Consider the following 21,331-nt stretch of genomic DNA (forward strand, 5'->3'; position numbering starts at 1 on the left):
AAAATTCAATAAATTATAGAGAGAAAGTGTAAATATCAAAAATGTTTTGCACATTTAAGTTTTTCTGAGTTATACCTTAGTCAAAGCTGTAGAACCTATTATGTTGGATTATATTTTGACTTTATTACTTAGACAAGTGACCGGGCCGAAGTGACCTCAACAGAGATGTTAAAATTTAATATGATATATATCGATACCATCAGTTTTGAAGAATCTAGTGGTTTACTTATAATTATATAATTTAGATATGTATATCATTACAGAATCACGTGAAGAAATTGGCTTGACTCCATCTGCATCATCAAGTACCAACAGTACCAGTAGACCATTAATCCAAAACTGCAGTCTATTACAGCAATCAGGTTCCGTCCGATCGAGTCAAACCATTCCCGGCTACATTTCATACATAACACCACTAAACAGTATACCAAGTCCAAGATACCAAGGCAACATCTTAACAAGATCAGGATATACAAGCTGCATCCCAACAAGACCAACAATTTCTAGATATAGTCCACTTAGTCCAAGCTATCAACCTACAAGCCCAAGTTACAGTCCAACAAGTCCAAGTTACAGTCCAACTAGCCCAAGTTACAGTCCAACAAGCCCAAGTTACAGTCCAACTAGCCCAAGTTACAGTCCAACTAGCCCAAGTTACAATCCAACTAGCCCAAGTTACAGTCCTACAAGCCCCAGCTACAGTCCAACAAGCCCAAGTTACAGTCCTTCAAGCCCAAGATACAGTCCAACAAGACCAGGCTACAGTTCAACATGCTCAATCTATAGACCAACAAGACTAAGACACAGTCCAACAAGTCCAAGATATTGTCCAACAAGACCAAGTTACAGTCCAGCTAGTCCAAGTTATGGTCCAACAAGCCCAAGTTACTGTCCAAGTCCAAGCTATAGTCCAACAAGTCCAAGTTACTGTCCAACAAGCCCAAGTTACAGTCCAGCTAGTCCAAGTTATGGTCCAACAAGCCCAAGTTACTGTCCAAGTCCGAGCTATAGTCCAACAAGTCCAAGTTACTATCCAACAAGCCCGAGCTATAGTCCAGATTATAATTTCTGGTAAAAGACAAGGTTTACTTATGGCACAAAATGGCCTAAAATATCAACTTTATAAAACACCAAATTTTGTTCATAGATGGGTCTATTTCAAAAGCCTTAATGCTAAATAAAACAGTTCTTCTCATAAAAGGACATAATATTAAAGTAGGCCCATGTCGAACATTTTGTCAAAATATGATGATTTTGTGCAGTTTCAAGACCTAAAAGCTTAAGGAAAACCTTGGCCACCACCTACGATCCAAAATGTTTTGTAACCAAAAGATTCCAATTTTGAAATAGAACTCATCAATATAAAAAAAAATAGGATCATTGATAGCAGTCAAGGTTAATTATGCCAAATCAATTTAATACCATGGAAATATTTTACCAAAATTGACCTTAAATACAAATAATGTTTATTTCAGGGGTCATAGCATTATAAATTTTAAAGGAAGGTGCAAAAAAAACCCATAGTTTTGTCCTAATAGTATTATCACAAGTATTTCTATGTGAAATTTGTATTTTGGACCGATTTAAAAAACATTAAAAAGGAGTAAGTTTGGTAAGGACCATAATTGGCCCCGATTATAAGGTTCAATGTAACCAGATGAAAAAGGATTGAAGTTAACTTTAAGACATAGGAGAAAGTTAAATAGAACTGTTTTTGTCAAAATTTTATCTTAAAGTGTTGATTTTTACATCCAAAATCGGACAGATTTCAACCTATTTTAGGATCAGGAAACATGGAGCGCAGGCGTCGACAAACTAAATATTTTTAACAATGAGACATGTAAAATGTCTTTACAAACAATATTTTAAGATATCTTTGTTGTCAGCGTATGGGCTGTATGTTTCAAGTCCAATAATCGATGGAAATTTACCCATTTTCACTGATTTTTTCAAGGAAAATCAAAGTACTATTTGTGAAGTCATAACTAACACACAGGAATGTAAATTTTCAACAAAAAGGCTTATTTCCTGACTAGTCACTGTATTAACTATGATTCAATGTGAATTTGTAATTTACGCTAAAAAAGGGGGCCATTTTAGGACCTTACCGAACCTACTCCTTTAGGGCCAATTTTAACCCTTCATGAACCTTCTCCTTTTTTCACAAATTTATTTTTTGACTCCAGGTGGCTGTAAGGACACCTATTATTAGATGAGAACTGTATTTTGATATTTCAACAAGGCCAAGCTCAGTCTGCACCAAAAACTTTTTCAACTACTAGTCCGAAGACCAATATTCTGACATTTTTCTTATTGGACCAAACAAAGTTTTGCAAAAACTTACTAGTCCGAACCAAATTTTACTAGTCTGGGGCATCGGACTTGTGGCTAACCGTGCAGACTGCAAGCTACTTTCCAACTGATTACTAAGTAAGGTCCAGTTTACAGTCCTTTTTATCAGCATGATCAGCATTCCATTCACATTCTTTTATCTTCATCATCAGTTAGTTGATAAACAAACCTGTTTCATGAACTTAAAACAAAAGATGTTGAATTTTATAAATAGTTTTCTTAAAATATATAGAATATTTGAATATTAATGTTAGAATTACTTGTTTATGGTAGGTAAGATGGAGTGTCTATTTGTCATTTGTTTGTAACCTCTATCAACAGTAGCGGCTAGAACCTTTGTTAATTGAATGAACAATAATAATATTTTTGAGGAAGTCATTGCTTAACTACATTTAAAAAAACAAAAAACATTTTTAAACAAAGAAAATGTATGTGTTACTGGAAAACTGACATAATCAGAAGACATTAATAACAGCAATGTCATACACACCAATTTGTGTGATGTTAATTTTTGTGTATATTTTTTAAAAGTAATATGATAGTAATAAATAATTAACACATAGCTGAAAGAGTGATTGAACAGATAAATACCACAAAATAGTATTGTCATCCCATGGGCCATGGGAAGCTAAGGGAGCTACCATTTGATTTTTATGGGCGGGCTAGGATGAAATTTGAAAAAAATAGGCAGGACAGGAGTTTTGAGTAAAAAAAAAAAGGCAGGATGAGACACTTACAAAAACAAAAAAGTCAGGACGACAATTCAGGTAAAAAAAAGTCAGGATAAACTAAAAAAAAAAAGGCAGGACCGAACAGAGTGAAAAATAAAAAGGCGGGACAGAGATTACAGCTAAAAAAAAAGGCAGGACAAAATTTTTCATCCTTGCCCCCCATAAAAGTCAAATGGTAGCTCCCTAAGGTTGACAAATGTTTTGGGTAACAATCTGCTCCATTACCATTGATCTATGGTATTGCTTAATTCATTATACTGAATTATTCAAATTTTAATCAGAATGTCTTTTCAGTTATGATTTTTTATTGCTTTTAAAGAGAGGGTGACATTAAAAAGAAATAGTAACCAACTGAGCCATGTGGAAGGGTAAAAAATCACCATGTTATGTCATATTTTTAACTAGCATTTTAACAGAAGGTATACTACAAAATTTCAGGCCATTCATTAGGAGGCAGTACCCGGTACTTTTACCCTCCTTATAATGCTATTGACAAGTACCGCCTAAATGTAGGAATTTTTATATAAGATTTTCATGGAATAAATTGAAAAGTACCACCTAGAAATGTGGAAAGTACCAGTCAACATGAAAGATAATGAAACGGTCAAACTCCTGCAAAAAGATATAATATATAAATTTGTTATTGATTGCATAGAATTTACATGAAAAACAGTTCTTAAAAAAATTGATATTTTTAAAATGGAATTTAAACTATATTGCATATCATTCGTATTTTTGAGAAACGAATAGGTTCTAAATATTATATGTATTATATATAAAGGGCTAACAGAAGTAAACAATGGCATTGTTTTTTGATGGTTGAGGATAATTTTAATCAAACATTGACTCCTAGATTCTGATGTGCTTATAACAATAAGTTAATGTAGTTAATAGAACAAATCATGTCTTCTGCTGTGGAGAGGCATTATTAGTGAAACCCTTGTCACTCTGTCCTTACATACATCCCAAAATTAGTTTCGTTTCACCAAATTTAGTTTGCCTAAAAAAATCTCATGAAACTTGTACACAATACTTATTAATGTTTAAATACAGATCAAAGATGGGACTTGGGTGGCCTCACTGTTACTGTTCTTGAGTCATGTATTTTCATAAAGGTATAGGCAAAATGGCATTATCTTTTGTCCCATAGACACATTCTCCGTTTATTTTCTTTGAATCTTCTTTAATTTGATGTTTATGTGTACAAGTAAAAACTTGAAGGAAATAAGGACAATCAAACAATCTAATTCTATTTTGGAGTTGATTGTAGGTCTTAAACAGAGTTATATTGTAATCTTTCAGATGTAAATGTTCTAATTAACTTTTATGAAACTGTGATGTCTATCCATTGTCAGTCATCAAGGTAAAGATAGAATGAATATTTTATATCTTATCATGAAATGGGTGAAGACTGATATTCAATTAATGTGTGTCATTTTGACCCTCTTCCGTCCCTCCCATTTTTATTTCAAAGCTAGAGTGGGGACATTCTTGTTCTCGGACACATTTTTCTTTCATTTTATATTGAAATAAGGTCATGTATGACCGTCCCAATTATCATCAAAATCATTGTTTTTAGGCAGTTATTGGTGAATTAATTCACAGGACTCTCATAGATCTGATATTGAATAGGATCTGAATACATGTATGATATACTGAAACTATCCTAGCTTCTTTATTCATGTGGTGTGTCTGATATTATTTCATATTGAAATATGTATTTATGATATATTTTGACTTTATAAACCTGTCTATCATTAATCTCTATTATATTGTTATTTAAAACTTATATACAAATGTACAAGAAAGTGACATTAAAAGGAGCAATTAGAAGTTGTGTGTGTTTATTCACAAGGATACCCATATAAGTTATTAGCTCTTCAACTATATTGGGAACTGATGTTTTTAAAAAATAGCTATATTGTTATGTTTGAAAGATAATATATGGATGTGATTTTTAACTGCATGAATGAACATTGGAGAGGTACTATGAATATTGGAGAATGTACTCATGATCATTAGGACTCAATATTTGTTATTTGAAGAAATCAAAAGTCTGAATAAAGGTTTTCACCCAATGCAAACAGGAGCCATTAAGCTTAAGTATGATGAAGAGAAAAACATTAGCTTGATTATGGAATTTAACTGATGAAACACAGAAGTTGGCCCATTTAAAGCCCATTTTTACTGCATCAGCAATTACATCACAAGTGTTGCTCAAATACTTTTTTTGTCAGCATAAAGATAATTTGTTAACTTGTGAAATATCATGTTGGGTGATTGTTGTGCTTCGTATTATTTTTTGGCCAGTTTGAGTCGAGGTTTATAAAACATGTTTTAATGAGTAGGTAGACTCTACATCTTTATGCTATATCAAAAAATTTTGAAATTCATTTGACGCAAAAACAATTATATATATTAGTCTGCCACATGTAGTACCTTCTCCTTGTTTTTATAATATAATATGAATTCATATATGTACATTTATTTATTGTATTGTTTGTTATGTAGATTCAGATTATAATTTGATCAAATAAACATAGATATCTTAACTTAAGTTATTCATTCTTTGGAAGAAAGCATTAATTTTATACGGGCTAAGAAGGAAACTCTAATCCTCCATTGCATTTTTTAAGACAAATATTTTTCTTATATGAACTGGTCCTTGCTTTTTAGTCGCAAATTGTCAAATAAAAATTGGCAAGCCAAAGGTGGAGGAGTTGATCAGTCTGTATTTGAGAATTTAGAACTCTAACATATATCAGTAACATGTAGCAGTCTGATGTCACAATGATAGTTTATTTTATTTGTGTCCTGCTCTTGATCTCCCATGAAATCATGCATGAGGAAATACATGGTTTTATGGTTCAGATAACAATCTAGTTAATTTATCAAGTTCACTGTATGTGTGGGACAACATGTGTTTGTACAAAAAAGTTCCTGTGGAATTAATATTGATTACAGGAAATATGTTTTGGGAGAAATTTTTTCAAAGATAGTTTCTATGTTCCATCTCTATAAAATAAGTTCCACATTTTACCTGGTGAAATATGTTATGGCTTTTTGAAATTTGTTTCTTACCTGGTGAAATTTGTTTTTTACCTGGTGAAATAAGTTCCTTGTCTGTGTAAAATGTTCCACTGGTTACACAAGTTATTAGTCCCCTACCTACGAAGTCAAAGGGGACTTTATGTTTGCACTCTGCCGGTTTGTCAGTTCGTCAGTCCATCCATTAGTCCGGCAAATTAGTTTTCTAGACTTTTTTTCTTCATGCTTGAGGATATTGATTAGATATTTGGTGTATATATTTAACATGACAACCCTTATGGAACTGAATTGTTTGCAACAAACTTGCTGCAAGCTTGCGGCAAACAAAAAGTTTGCAGGAACACATGAAATAGTGTTTGCAGATGTCTGCCGCTAGCTGCAAACTGCAGCAGAAAAGCTGCAAGTTTGCAGAAACATCGATGTTTGCCGTAAGATTGCCAGAAAGTTAAGATAATAAAGAATGTTTGCTGCAACATTGCAGAAAACTTTGAACATTCTATCTGTTTGCTAGAACATTGCAAGAATTACACACAATATTGACTGGACTAAGTTTAACATAGGACCATATGGACAATACATACACATGTTTCTATTAGAGAACCACTGAATATAATGAAACCAAACATGACATGGATATTTCTTATGAGGTGCTGACCAATTAGGTGTTATTTCTTTGATTCTGATCCATCTTCTAAGATGGTCGCCAGGGTTGTACTTTGTTTAACATAGGACCCTATAGACAATACATATAAGTGTCTTTTCGAGAACCACTTAATGAAATGAATGTTCCTTATGAGGTTCTGACCAATTGTTGTTACTGTGTAGCAATTAAACCCAACCAAGATGACCGCCAATATGGGACTTAATTTTATAACAAAGGACTATGGGAAATATATACAAATGTCTTCTTCTAGAAAACCGCTTTATAGGCTGAAACCAAACATGGTATGAATATTTGGTTTCCTTATGAGATGCTGACCAAGTCTTGTTACTTTGTAGCCGATTCATCATCCAAGATGGCCGCCAGCATCACATAAGACCCTATGGGAAATACATACAAACGCTTCTCCTACAGGTGCACTAAATGGAATGAAACCGAACATAGCATGAATGTTCCCTATGAGGTGCTGTAATGTGTTGCTACTCTGTTGCCGAATTACTGTCAAAGATGGCCACCTGGATTTACTAATAAATTATGGGGCTACCTGGATTTACTAATAAATTATGGGGCTAATTTTAAACAAAATTTGGTTAAAAAAAAGAACATAGGTGTAATTTCCAGCTTTTGGCTTTGATCTCTGAACCTTAAACATTTAGAACAGATCTGACATGGTCTAAAAATCTTTATCATGTCAAGATTGTCTGCCCTAAAATGTTTAGACGAATCAGACAACATGTTGCCCCTGAATAGGATTTTTTTGCAGTTTCTGGTTATTATCTTAAATATAATCATAAGAGATTTACTGTTAACAGCAGTTTAAATGTGTACAGCAAAGAATGATCTACAAATAAGTCAATAAGATCATTTGTTTTCAACAAAGTTTTGCATAAGATTGTCGTATTATTAAAAAAACGTTTTCAACTACAAGTTCACACACAGAACAACTCCGCCGCCCGAAAAATAGAGCATAGGGGTAAAATGCAGTTTTTTGGCTTATATCTCTGAAACCAATTTTAGAGCAAATCTGACAAAATGTTCATCAGGTTACGAACTATCTGCCCTGAAATTTTCAGATTAATCAGACAAGTCGTTGTTTGGTTGCTACCCCTGAATTAGTAATTCGTAAAGGAAATTTTGCGGTTTTGGGTTATTATCTTTAAAAATGTTATTCTAGATCGAAATAAACTGTAAACAGAAATAATGTTCAGCAAAGTAAGATCGACAAATAAGTTAACATGACCAAAATGGTCAATTGACCCCATAAGAAGTTATTGCCCTTTAAAGACAGTTTATATTATTATATTTAACCATTTTTCGTAAATGTTTGTAATCATTTACAAAAGTCTTCTCCTGAAACAACTGAGACAAATTTAACCAAACTTGGCCACAATCCGCATTAGGGTATATAGTTAAAAAAAAGTGTTCGATGATCCTGCCTGACATCCAACAAGGCTAGAATTAGAAATTAAGGGAAAATGCAGTTTTTGACTTATATCTCTCAGATACTACAGCAAAAGTATAACGGTTGCATTATTTAATGCATCAATTGTAAATAAAAATACCAGGTGAGCGACACAGGCTCCTTGGAGCCTCTAATTCTTTACCGTGTTCACATTGCAAATTAAAAGCAATCTGGAGCATTTACGTAGTCGGCTCATAAACACTTTAACCAGTATGCCTACTCTTGACGTTTTAATGTTAAATAAGGAGGCAATGATCTACCAGAGACCAAAATGACGTAGGTGTGAGCAAATATAGCACAGTGTCAGACCACAAACTCGCGAACTTCAATTTAGAACAGAGTAGCCCTAGCCTAAACAAAAATGGTATTTTTGATATCATTTTGTACTTAAACTAACAAACAAATTTGCAGAAATGAAAACGTTTGGCGAAAGAGAAATATATGCAGACCATTTTGAGCGTACATGTGCTTCTCCATGAATTATTATTATTATATACTAGCATATAGAAAATTAAGAATATTGAGAATAAAGCGCTTCATAGAATACTTAGTTAAGATTTTCAGAAAACCAGGGGTTATTTTCAGTGGTAGTTGACTTTCGAACAGTGGTATTGTTTACATACATGTGACAAATCAGAATATACCTCGACCAGTATCATATCTTATCTGTTAAAAGTGTATCTTAAAGTAGTCTTCGGATGATTAAAAGCCCTTAAAAGGACACTAGTTACGAGAAATATATAAAATGAATACATCACGATTTTTTTTCGTGTTCAATCATTAATGAAAGTGAAATAGTGAAATAATAATTCCCTTTAAGCAGCCAGTATGGCCAAGTTCAATTTTGTCAAAACATGGAAGTAATATTTAAATATTACTTCCATGGTCAAAATAAGCTACTAGTATATAATATCGATGATGAATTATTCATTTGCAAGTGAACAATTCGACCTCATTTGATCCGTATTCATGTGAACTTCAATTTAACCCCTTAGCTAGAGATGGATTACGCATGATGTATGCGTGTTCAGTTATTAAAAGAAAAGAATGTCAACATTGAAAGTGAAACAAAGATTGACTTATTATAATTCGATCCACACAAAAAAATCATTCTTATACAGGTAAAATCGAAAATTAATCTTTTTTTTTTTTTTACCAATAACATGAAATCTATTATAACTAAGCAATTAAACTAAGCAATAACACTCATATTACCCTTCATAGAGGAAAAGGTTGGTGTGGTGAATAAAACAAACCCATCAATCTAACAAATTTAACATACTACATGACTTCGGTGTCGTCAAAAACATACAGGTTCACTCAGTTTGTGGTTCAAGATTTTTAAGGCATGATTTAAAACGTTTCCAAACTTTTATGGATTGTTTGAAAATTGAAGTAGGGACACATAAATATTAGTTATACTGTTCCCATGCATGCAGCTTGAACAAGGCTTTTTCATAAATAATGACAGTGTCCAGAGCAATATTTTGAAAATATATTTTTAAACATTTCCTCGTATTTACTGGTAAATGGACCTAGTTTCTTTTGAAATTACTTATAGATGCAGTCTATTGTTAAAGTTTTCCGGACAGGCGTACTCAAAACTACAGGATTTTTTTCTAAATAATAGTTGAACAGAAGTTTTCAAATTACGGTTTCTGTAGTCATATTTTGAAAATAATTATACTGATAGATGGATTTTTTTTTTCAGTTCAGATTTACCTGAAGACCAAATAAACTTGGTTGGACAGAAGATTCTTCATAATAAATTATTATGACAGCCTCTTTATTTTGTGTAAATAAAAATTGTAATAGAAAGAGGCAGTATCAGTCTGAGACTGCTATGTTACATGTATATATTTTTATAACCATGTTTCCATACTTGTTCTAAATCACCTTTAATTATTAACAATCAGTTGCATGTGGTGTTTGTGTGTTTATTGTATGAACTGTATGATTTGTGTTGACCTAACTAGTAAGTTCTATATGGGCCCTTTAATTTTTAGGAATATATAGCCAGACTATTTGCTGGGTATCAAATGAAGATTCAAGTCGGTATAAAGTTTAACAATTTAATAAACGATCCAACAAGAATATATACGATGTTACAATATTACAATATTGAGTCCGGTCTTTACGGTTTAAGGACCTATCCAAAACTGAATATAAATTATTTCTCAGAAGTATATAAAACAGAATAATAAAGAAATACATGTAACTACGGATTAAGCAATTATTGTCCATTGTCCAGATAATCTGCTAAAACTGTCTTTGACACGTAGATACGAAGTCCATTATCGGATTAGTAGAAACATACATTTTTAACCAAAAGATAATTGTGTGGGAATATTTGAGTTCATAATGACGATTAAAAGATATAATAATTAGAGTCAGAAATATCATAGTCCAAATAATTAACATGCTATTCATCCGGTCATAAATATATAAAAGACATTTGATTTGATTTGATTTATCGTAATCTCAGTCTCAGCTTTACCATAGTAAAGCTACTTCAGTTTTATTTGAAGACCTAGAGACAGCTATTACAATAATAACATTGTAATTTATAATTGATTATTTTTTATTTATTTTTTTTATTTTCCAGAATTTTTCGAAATAATGATGCATGAGTTAAGATTTTTAGGTTTTTTATCTTAAATTTATAAAAAAAAATGTACAGAATTAATTGATAATATTACAAAAAAATAGAGAAAACAAATTCTCTTTGACACTTTCCCCATTTCTATTCTCAATTTTAAAGTCCGTACCGAAAATTGCAAACCGAAACCGTCTTCGATATTTTAATCATTTTCAAACTTCCGGTTTGTAATTTCAACAGGGTATGTGGAAATTTTGCTGAATTGTTTTACAAGCAGACACTTGACATGCACAATTTTCTTAAGGCTGGTATAATATAAAAGTAAGTCAACTATTACACGTAAACAGACTCGAGGAAAACCCACTTTAAATCACCCCACACTTAATCGCCCCACTTTTTCACCAACTCGCCCAATTTTTGTTTACCAACTCACCCACTTAATGAAAAAGGGTAAAATCTCGTTGAATATAGATCTGAAAAATTGCCCCACATAAAAGAAGGGTTAAAATCCTGCAGAAAACAGGTCTGCCAACTCTGTCCACTTATAAAAAATTGAAAATGTCCAGATGAATTCAGCCATGCCGGTTCTCACTAATTTGGCAATTAGCGTTAAGAATAATAATTTAGTGACAAGAAGACTAATTTGCAACAAGAAAGTTAATAATCTATCAATATTGATCAATAAATATAAATTTATACAAAAAGTCAATATTTATAGTAATAAACATGATAAACAATAAGCATGACACATTTTAGAATTATATATATAGCAAACTGTGAATTGTTACATTTATTTATCATATCAAAAGTCCATTACTAGACTTGTAATGAACTTCTGATCATATGCATTTATTCAAAAATTACTTTTCCTGTCATATTAAATATGACTTGTGTAAGAACAATTATATATTCATACCACATTTTTCAAATTCCTCAATTTTCAAATATCTAATACATAATTTTATTTTATTTTAAGTTCACATCCTTTAATGATTGAAAGGGAAGACATCTTAATATTCCTAGAGAGGAAAGATACTGTCCTGTCTGTAAAAATGGGGAAATTGAGGATGAACAACATTTCTTATTAAAATGTAATAGATATACCTCAAAGCGAGAAATATTAGAAAATAAAATAAATGTTATATTTCAAATACAGCGTAACATTACCGTTGATGAAAAAATATCTCTATTGGTCAATAATAGCTCAGCATTATTACTTAGACTGTCTTCCTCTTTCATATCAGAGTGTCTAAATATAAGAATAGTGAACTTATATGATACATCATTTTGTAACTTCATAATTTAGCATGATATGTTATCATGGAACCTTTCATTCTACCATGTCAATTATTATAGTTGTATGTAATGCCAAAGGTCTTAACCATTTATTGTTAATGAGTTTGTGCCAATAAAAATATTTGTATTTGTATTTTTTATTTTCAGATTAACTAGTCATGAAGGATGCAAGGATTTGTTAAGAGTTTATTCTAAAATACATTTAGTTAAACAATATAGAAAATATCACTGACTGACAATGAATGCAAAATATAGTCGTTTACCGAGTTCTGATCCCTTGGAGGAAGTAAAACTTGATTTTGGATCTGCATTTTCTTACAGTAATAATCAAATGTCTGACAATTATGGTCTGCCATCAACGGGAGAATATAAGTCAGCATTTACCTATAAAGATTGGACACCACAAAATAAAACTGATATCAGATATGTAAAAGGTACAAATACATTGTAGTACATGTATAAACAAATACCAGTATTTATTAATTATGTCTCAGCTGGTTCAGCAGAGTTTGTAAGGCAATTATACATAAGTAAATAAACTCATCATAGATACCAGGATTGAAATTATATATTCGTTGAGACGCCAACTTCGAAAGACTCATCAGTGACACTTGAATAAAAAAAACCACATTAAATTGTTTGTTCACTCTGTATAATTCATAAATAATTTGGTCAACAAACCATGGTAGTGGGCATAGTTACCAATTTTTCCAGCAGATATGGAGTGTAAATTTTTGCCTATTGAAACATATTCATACCATGTTAAGGCTACTTAGCTGATAAAAATATGTACAAAAACTTTCATACTTTGTAGGATTTTTGTTAATTTCATTATAGCATATTAATTTGTTTTGCTGGTTTCAGTATTGTAGAGTTATATCGAAAGGACATCAATTTATAAGCAGATTTGTTTTGTTATTTACAGTAAAACCAAGTTGTTTTTCACAGACTTGTCATTGGATATTAACTGGCCTGGCAATAATTCTTGTCATATTAACCTGTCCTGTGTCGTTATGGTTTTGTATCAAGGTAAGTCGTACCTATTAATTATTCTCAATTTAATTATTTTTGTGAAAGACCAATTGCAATATTGTATAAAGCAAAAAAGATGTGGTATGCTTGCCAATAAGATAACTATCCACCAAAGTTCACATGTAGTGGATGTAAGCAATAATAGGCAAGCCCACAATTAAAAATATTTTAGTTTGCCCATACCCTACCCAAGGTTGAGACAGTGGTTAGGTAAGTAGGCATTTTTTTAATTTTTTTTTTTTTATAAAGAAATTGAAGTATCTGATGTTTATTAGTCTTCATGCCTATCTGATTAAAAAAAACTTCTTCAAATCAGGACAATAAAAGAATTTGAGTAGGCAGCTTTTTTCTGGGTAGGTAGGGTTTGGGCAAACAAACCTATTCTTTTTTATGGCCCAACAGTACTGCCGTCAACAAGGAGAAAAGCTTTAACCCATACTGTTAAGTCAGCTTTAAAAGGTGGAACAAAAAAATGAGAATCAATTCAATTGGGAAAACATTTTTAATACAAAACCATTTACCAGCTTTATACGGTTGCTTATTTAAGTAATTGTGTTAGGTAATCATGGTAATTGAACTTGAAAAAAAACAAAGAATCAGGGATCATTGATTTTATTTGATTTCAGAATGTTGGTACTTGTTGCTGACCTGTATATTATTTATATATATAAGAATTTTGAAGCAAAATAATGCTGATTGATGTTTTGGTACAGGAACTTCCTGCTAATTTTTTAATACCAGTAGTTTAAATAAAGATGTAAAAAGTCATTAATCTGGCTAGTTTTGGTAAATGATTTTCTTTAATATAAATTTTTATTTCAGAAAGTATCACATTATGAAAGGATTGTTATTTTTAGACTTGGCAGGATGCGTCCTGTAAAACAGCAAGGTATGCATTATAGAAAACAATAATATTAGCATTTAGGATGTACTTAAGTGAGGTTTTGGAATAAGTGTCAGATGTTCGAACTCCTTGACTTTTTTCCATATTAATAGCTCATAAAAGGTCATTTACTAAAATTTAAGCAGATTCTTGATTTCTTTTCTTCGATTTGAGACCAAAATAATACCAATGCAAATATAAGGTAAAAGTTTGAGTCAGCCTTTTCCCGCCATATATTAAAAATCAAATATCAAAAAGGAGCTCCATGACCTATCAATATTTTTAGCCTATTTTGTTCCTTAACTAATGCTCTTGTGACTTATAGTATCAATTTTAAGTTCTTGATTTTTTAGAAACATTTATTGTAACCCACTTGTACTCCATGATGTTTGCTGTTCCAATTTGTTTCCAAACATAACATTACAGTGTTTTACAGGAATCAAAAGACAGGCTTCACCTGACAACTGTTACATAGAATGTAAAACTTTTTACAATAATTAACATATTTTGAAACTCCTAAAATAATGGATAAATTAAGATTATATTAACAGATTATTGGCTGTTGAAGAACACAGATAAAATTGGTATTCCATGAATAAAGGTGAATCCACATTTAAGTGAAATTAAGTAAATTTTGTTTTTGTTTTAGGTATAGTGTTTATTTTACCATGTGTAGACAAAATAGAAAGAGTGGATTTACGCATCAGAGCATTTAATGTTCCACCTCAGCATGTAAGTTTTAATTATAGTTAAACCATGTATCATGTACAGAAAAATAAAATAAGTCAGTATTCATAACAGAACTTTGAATGTCCAGCCACATTAGTATGACTAGATTTAAATGAGACATTGATAAATTTCCTTCTATTTTGTACAGATGTATTAGAATACATCTGTAACCACAAATCGAAACTAGGGATGTTATTAGTTACATAGCGTGTAGGTGACCTAATACAATATATATGGTGTCAATAAATTCCATATGGGGTGAGAGCGAAGTTTGAATCCTCATATGGAATTTTCTGACCCCACATTTATAGTATTAGGTCACTAGCACGTTATGTAAAGAATTTATCTTACCGAATATCTTAACATGTGGTATTTGACTAGTGGCTATCAAAGGGATTAAGCCTTCAATATCTTTTGTATGAAGAACCTACTTCCATTGGTCTATACAAAAACAAATACCAACAACAAAAACGTGTTAGCTTTAAATGTATTTTATGAATTTATTTCATTTGGTCATCAACAATATCTTTGTCTGTTGAAACCTTTTTTTTCCTCAACACTGTGTTGTTTTTCAAAGGGACATAACACCACTACTAACTGTGTATTGAAATAAGCCCCGCCTACTTACTTATATGGACTAGAAATGTATAGGAGGTAAGATAAATACATTTACAGCAATGCTCATTGAGAATGGTGATGTAAATTGTTATATCTAGTCTAAAGTGACAGCCACCCACTCTGTACTTAAAAGAAGAACCATTGCAATAACTTGACGTTTAAGTATGAATAGAATTACGTTAGATTGATTGAGCATATAATTATTTTTCAGCTAATAACCCATGACCGAGGACTGATAGAAGTTGGTGCAGATATTTATTATAAGATAACATCAGTGGAGAGATACATTACTGGTATACAAGACATGAATCATTCACTCAGGATACTTGTTCAATCCTCACTGAAAAATAATTTTGTTCAGAAAACACTGCATGACATAGAAACTGATAAATTAGGTATCACTGGTGAAATTTTGGTAAGTTTATTATTATTTATATTATAATTTTTCATTACTAGATAACTCAAACTGAAACAAACAAATTTAAATGTTTATTTTAAGTTTTAAAAACAAAAGAAAGTGAAAAATGACAAAATATAATATTGTGACAAGGGAGATAATTTAAGAGTATTGCAAAAAGGGAGATAACATATTAGTAAGTAACACAGCAAATGTAGACGAAACGCGCGTCTGGCGTACTAAATTATAATCCTGGTACCTTTGATAACTATTACAACCTTGACTGGCTATACAGCCCTTGCACAGTCGGTAACTAAGTACAGAAGATGTGCAAAGTAGCTAAACTATTATAAAAAAGAACACTTCACTTATGGGTCATAAGAAATTCAAACAATAATTGCGAATATAGTTTTTATATTTGCTTGTTTTTTTAATTAATCAGAGGATAATTTTAGAGATGAGATATTTGGAAAAAGTTTAAAAAATATTCACAAATTATCAAAATAAAAAGATTAAATGAACTGCATGTTAGAATGAATTCATTTCTATATTTTTTTCTCAGGAAGGAAGCAACAAAACTTGTAAAAACTGGGGAGTTGTGATACATGAGGTCAGAATGTAAGTGATTATTTAAGTTATATGTAAGATACCAGAGGTACATTCAAACTCATAAGTCAAAAATAGACTGACAACACCATGACTAAAAAAGAAAAAGCCAAACAGACAAACAATAATACAGTGAACACAACATAGCAACACAAACCCCATAGATAATTGGGGGTGATCTCAGGTGCTCCGCAAGGGTAAGCAGATCAGTAGGTCACATTCAAGCAAATGGGGTTGTGTTAGTGTTATTGGAATTTTTTTTGAAATGGTTATTTTGTAGAATTAAATATCAAGAGCAACCATACCTAAATCATTCAACAATATTTGACTGGCAAAAACATCTTTGCTAATCATCAATTTTGATAAGGTTTTTGCTGATAACAATTAATTCATAGAAATTTCTTAAATGTATGATAGAAAAATGGCAATATTGTAAGACCAAATTCAAATATTTGTATGTCAATATCTGAAATACTTATAAAATCTATTCATGTGTTCAAAAAAATTCCTTTTCCATTTAAGATATAACATATCATTTATGGTGAGCTTACAAATAATATGATACATGAAATAGGGTAAATCTAGTTGTGTTATAGTAAATAAATATTTTTCAGACACTGTGGTATTCTCCAGTATCTCTGTTATCATTCTAGTCATGTTTATCAAGAAACTAAAACAATCATGATTTGAATCTTTATTCCAGATCACCCATAAAAGTATTAAAGAGGCCAGAAAGTAATTCAGGAATGCCAGCTGGTCTTCCTCAAACTTTCCAACAGTTAGCCTCAGCATTTCTTCAGGCTTCAGCAAGTAAGTTTTAGATTTTCCTTATAGTCCTCAAAATATTATACAGTAGCAGTAGCATAGAAATGTTTCTTTTCAATTTTAATAAATGAGTACCCGTATACATCAGTGAATTAAAAAGCCAAAAATAAAATCAAAACCATTTAGTGGTCGACATATAGTCTTCAACTATAGACAGGTGTCTATAAAATATGTTAAGGAGGCTCGAGGGTATAAAAATTTCAGAAAAAATCAAACATTTGTTTTTCATTACAAATTTTATTTGTTTCTTTTTGTAGTTGTTACTTTATCATATGGTACAAAAATCATTCAAAACAATCAAATTGTGTTGGCCCCAGATGACTTTCAAAATGTATACATCATTGAAAAAGTTCCAAATTATCTCCCTTTGGTGGAAAAATGCCATTTTTTGGCTCTAAAATTGAAATATCTTTTTCAAATCATCGGTGACCTATCTTTTTTAATATAATTTCCATATAAGCTGTACTTAAACCAAATTATTGTAAAATTTCAGCGATTTCTGTAATCAATTTCTTTTTTTTCTTTCGATATTACCTTTATTTCTCCTATTACTTCAACAGAAAAAAAACGCCTTTACACAAATGTATGCTTCTTTCGAAGGCAGATTTTGAGCGCAAATGAACGGTGACCCTACTTTTTATGCCCCACCTACGATAGTAGAGGGGCATTATGTTTTCTGGTCTGTGCGTCCGTTCGTCCGTTCGTTCGTCCGTCTGTCCCGCTTCAGGTTAAAGTTTTTGGTCGAGGTAGTTTTTGATGAAGTTGAAGTCCAATCGACTTCAAACTTGGTACACATGTTCCCTATGATATGATCTTTCTAATTTTAATGCCAAATTAGAGATTTTACCCCAATTTTACGGTTCACTGATAGAAAATGATAGTGCAAATTTCAGGTTAAAGTTTTTGGCTTCAGGTTAAAGTTTTTGGTCAAGGTAGTTTTTGATGAAGTTGAAGTCCAATCAACTTGAAACTTAGTATACATGTGCCCTATGATATGATCTTTCTAATTTAAATGCCAAATTAGAGTTTTGACCCCAATTTTACGGTTCACTGAACATAGAAAATGATAGTGCAAATTTCAGGTTAAAGTTTTTGGCTTCAGGTTAAAGTTTTTGGTCAAGGTAGTTTTTGATGAAGTTTAAGTCCAATCAACTTGAAACTTAGTATACATGTGCCCTATGATATGATCTTTCTATTTTAAATGCCAAATTAGAGTTTTGACCCCAATTTTACGGTTCACTGAACATAGAAAATGATAGTGCAAATTTCAGGTTAAAGTTTTTGGTCAAGGTAGTTTTTGATAAAGTAGAAGTCCAATCAACTTGAAACTTAGTATACATGTTCCCTTTGATAAGATCATTCTAATTTTAATGCCAAATTAGAGAATTTATTCCAATTTCACAGTCCTTTAAACATAGAAAATGATAGTGTGAGTGGGGCATCCGTGTACTGTGGACACATTCTTGTTTATTCTATTTTTCTATTAACTATAACATAAAGTTCATTTTTAGAAAAATATAGAGAAATCCTATATAAATGATTTAGACCCGCGAACCCCCTTAAGCTCTAAATCATCCAGAGTGTAACTGTCCTTTGATATATATAAAATTTTAACTTCTTATTATTTAACAAAAGTTTTTAATGATCATAGCCAAAATATTTGCCTGTGAAAACCTTTTTCTTTCCTAGATATGAATATTGTTTGGACATATAAACTAACTTGTCTTTTTGTATTTGTATATGTGGTGTGTTGGCAATCACATAGGTGTCATATAATTAACTTGGAGATCAGAAAGCAATGAAAGACGTCAGGGCAGAAGGGAGCGGATGAAGGCACCCAGGGCGCGGCTGAGGGCACCAGGGCGTGGCGCCCTTCTATTTTGGGCTAGCGAGACCACTGGCTATAAAAGGCCCCGAGATGACAAAGTAATTAGTTTATTTCTATCTATATAATCTTTGTAGGTGGAGATGCAACAAACGGGCCATTACCCATAATTCCAGAGGCTGTGACAATACTTCCTGACAGTGGGGCAGCTGGAGTTGATGATGCCTTACTCCACAATATCCCCACCCCCAGGGAATTTATAGGACTCATCAAAACAGTGCTATCAGAATCTATGGTCAGAAGTATCGGCTCTGTTTATATGTTCCAGCTCAGTGGACAGGAGGGTGGTGTCTATTATTTAGATTTGAAAAATGGTGAGGTTTTTATTTTTAAGAATAATACAAAAATAGCAAATGTCAAGACAGCATCAAAAAATCTTTTGTATAAGAAAAAAAAAAACTTATTTAGTTACTATTTTTAATGCTATAAAATCTCCTTGTGTCAAAAATTTTATTTTTAGAAAACTATAATTAGTTAAGGTAATTTGTAAAGCTAAATATTACTATGTATTTCTTCCCATAACCTTTAAGTTGATTTGAAATAATAGTTTGATATATATTCTAATGCAACAAAGTTTGTAACATTCATTTTGATTGGATAAGGTCAATAATTTTCATGGAGTGTAGCTCAGGGCTATTCCAGAAAAAAAATGTATGGGGGGGGTTGGAAGGCACATTATATTAATAATACATGGGTAATGGGTATCAGAGCTACTTTTCACACTATAATGCACTATAATTCTCAATTACAATTGTCTGGGTGGCGGGTGCTGACACAAACTGCCTTCCAACACCCCCATACTTTTTTTTCTGGAATAGCCCTCAGACGTTATATATATGACAGATTTTTAAAACATGTTTTAATGTTGTTTTTTGTCAGTTTCATTAAAATGGAGATAACAATATTTAATTTAAGTTTTGACAGTACCAGTTGATGATTTGATGGTCGCAAATACCCGCTAATGTGTCGCCAGTAAACTTAATTTGCACCATTCAATCACCAATTCATGTCGTTGGAGCTGAAAATAAAATACAGTTATCTCCTAATTTTAAACCTTTAAAAAAAAAGTTGAAGGTTAACCTAATGTAGCAGATTCAAAGAAAGAAAATTATGAGATTGTGTAACTATGAGGGTCCTCTTTCAGACAAATACTCTTTACTTTTGAAAAAATGTACTCTTTTTTTTTTTTGCCTGCCTTTATTGTCATGATTGTTGATAATTCTTTTTTATGTAGGTGGAGGAGATGCTGGAGAAGGCCTCCCACCTAATGGGGAACCAGACACTACACTAACATTAACAGTACCAGATATGCAAAGCATGTTTATTGGACAACTAAAACCATTACAGGCATATATGAGTGGTCGTCTCAAAGTGACAGGAGATCTGTCTGCTGCTACACAGCTAGGGGATGTTATCAAAACTGTGATGAAAAAAGTGAAAGAAGATAGAAAAGATGTTTTCATAGTTTAAGGACGAGGAGATAGTGTTTTTCTGTGATACCATGACAATCAAAGATGGCTTTGATAATAAAAAAACAGAGACGCTTGGTTCAGTATATAGTGACAGCAAACCATTTGTGTGAAGATTAAGTGTGTTCCTTTATTCTATACTCTGTTATATCCTTGTTTTATCATCTCCATCATAGTTGAAATGTTATTAATTTTTATGTACAGTTTGGAATAAATCTATGTATGATCAGCTTTATGAAAACAGATATTTGACTTACAGCTTAGATCAGACATCTTGTGGCAAAATGTCTTATTGAAAATTTAAAATGTTATGATATCAGGATAAGATAGTATTGGCATTTATTGAAAGTTTATCCTTAATGCAGTCAATTTGAGGGAATGAAGTAAAGACACATTCAAATAAATGTTAACAATATTACTGATACATGTATCTGCCAGACTGCTAACTGTCTGGTCAAACCTTAAGTTTTATATATTTTATATGAGTGTATTTACAATACTTAATGTTTTTGGGATTTTTATGCCCCACCTACGATAGTAGAGGGGCATTATGTTTTCTGGACTGTGTGTCCGTTCGTCCGTCTGTCCGTTCGTTCGTCTGTCTGTCAGTTTGTTCGTCCGTCTGTCCCGCTTCAGGTTAAAGTTTTTGGTCAAGGTAGTTTTTGATGAAGTTGAAGTCCAATCAACTTGAAACTTAGTACACATGTTCCTTATGATATGATCTTTCTAATTTTAAAG

General features: G+C 31.8%; 2 protein-coding genes across 2 annotated transcripts in view; both read left to right on the forward strand.

Moving 5' to 3' along the window:
* LOC143080694 (uncharacterized) overlaps nucleotides 1–5,635 on the forward strand; it is a 31,399-nt gene extending 25,764 nt beyond the window's left edge. The window contains exon 8 of the mRNA XM_076256684.1: nucleotides 264–5,635. Coding sequence (XP_076112799.1) covers nucleotides 264–1,075 — 812 coding nt within the window. The 3' untranslated portion in view covers nucleotides 1,076–5,635. The remainder of the gene's footprint in view (nucleotides 1–263) is intronic.
* Nucleotides 5,636–11,062: 5,427 nt separating this feature from the next.
* Nucleotides 11,063–20,838, forward strand: LOC143080695 (stomatin-like protein 1). The gene is made up of 10 exons (XM_076256685.1): nucleotides 11,063–11,174; nucleotides 12,297–12,583; nucleotides 13,075–13,178; nucleotides 14,004–14,070; nucleotides 14,714–14,796; nucleotides 15,623–15,826; nucleotides 16,371–16,426; nucleotides 17,118–17,224; nucleotides 19,202–19,438; nucleotides 20,359–20,838. The coding sequence occupies exons 2-10, from the start codon at nucleotides 12,388–12,390 to the stop codon at nucleotides 20,592–20,594; spliced, it is 1,290 nt and encodes a 429-aa protein (XP_076112800.1). The 5' UTR covers nucleotides 11,063–11,174; nucleotides 12,297–12,387; the 3' UTR covers nucleotides 20,595–20,838.
* The last annotated feature ends 493 nt before the right edge of the window (nucleotides 20,839–21,331 follow it).

Source organism: Mytilus galloprovincialis, chromosome 6 (assembly GCF_965363235.1).
Source record: "Mytilus galloprovincialis chromosome 6, xbMytGall1.hap1.1, whole genome shotgun sequence".
NCBI lineage: Eukaryota > Metazoa > Mollusca > Bivalvia > Mytilida > Mytilidae > Mytilus > Mytilus galloprovincialis.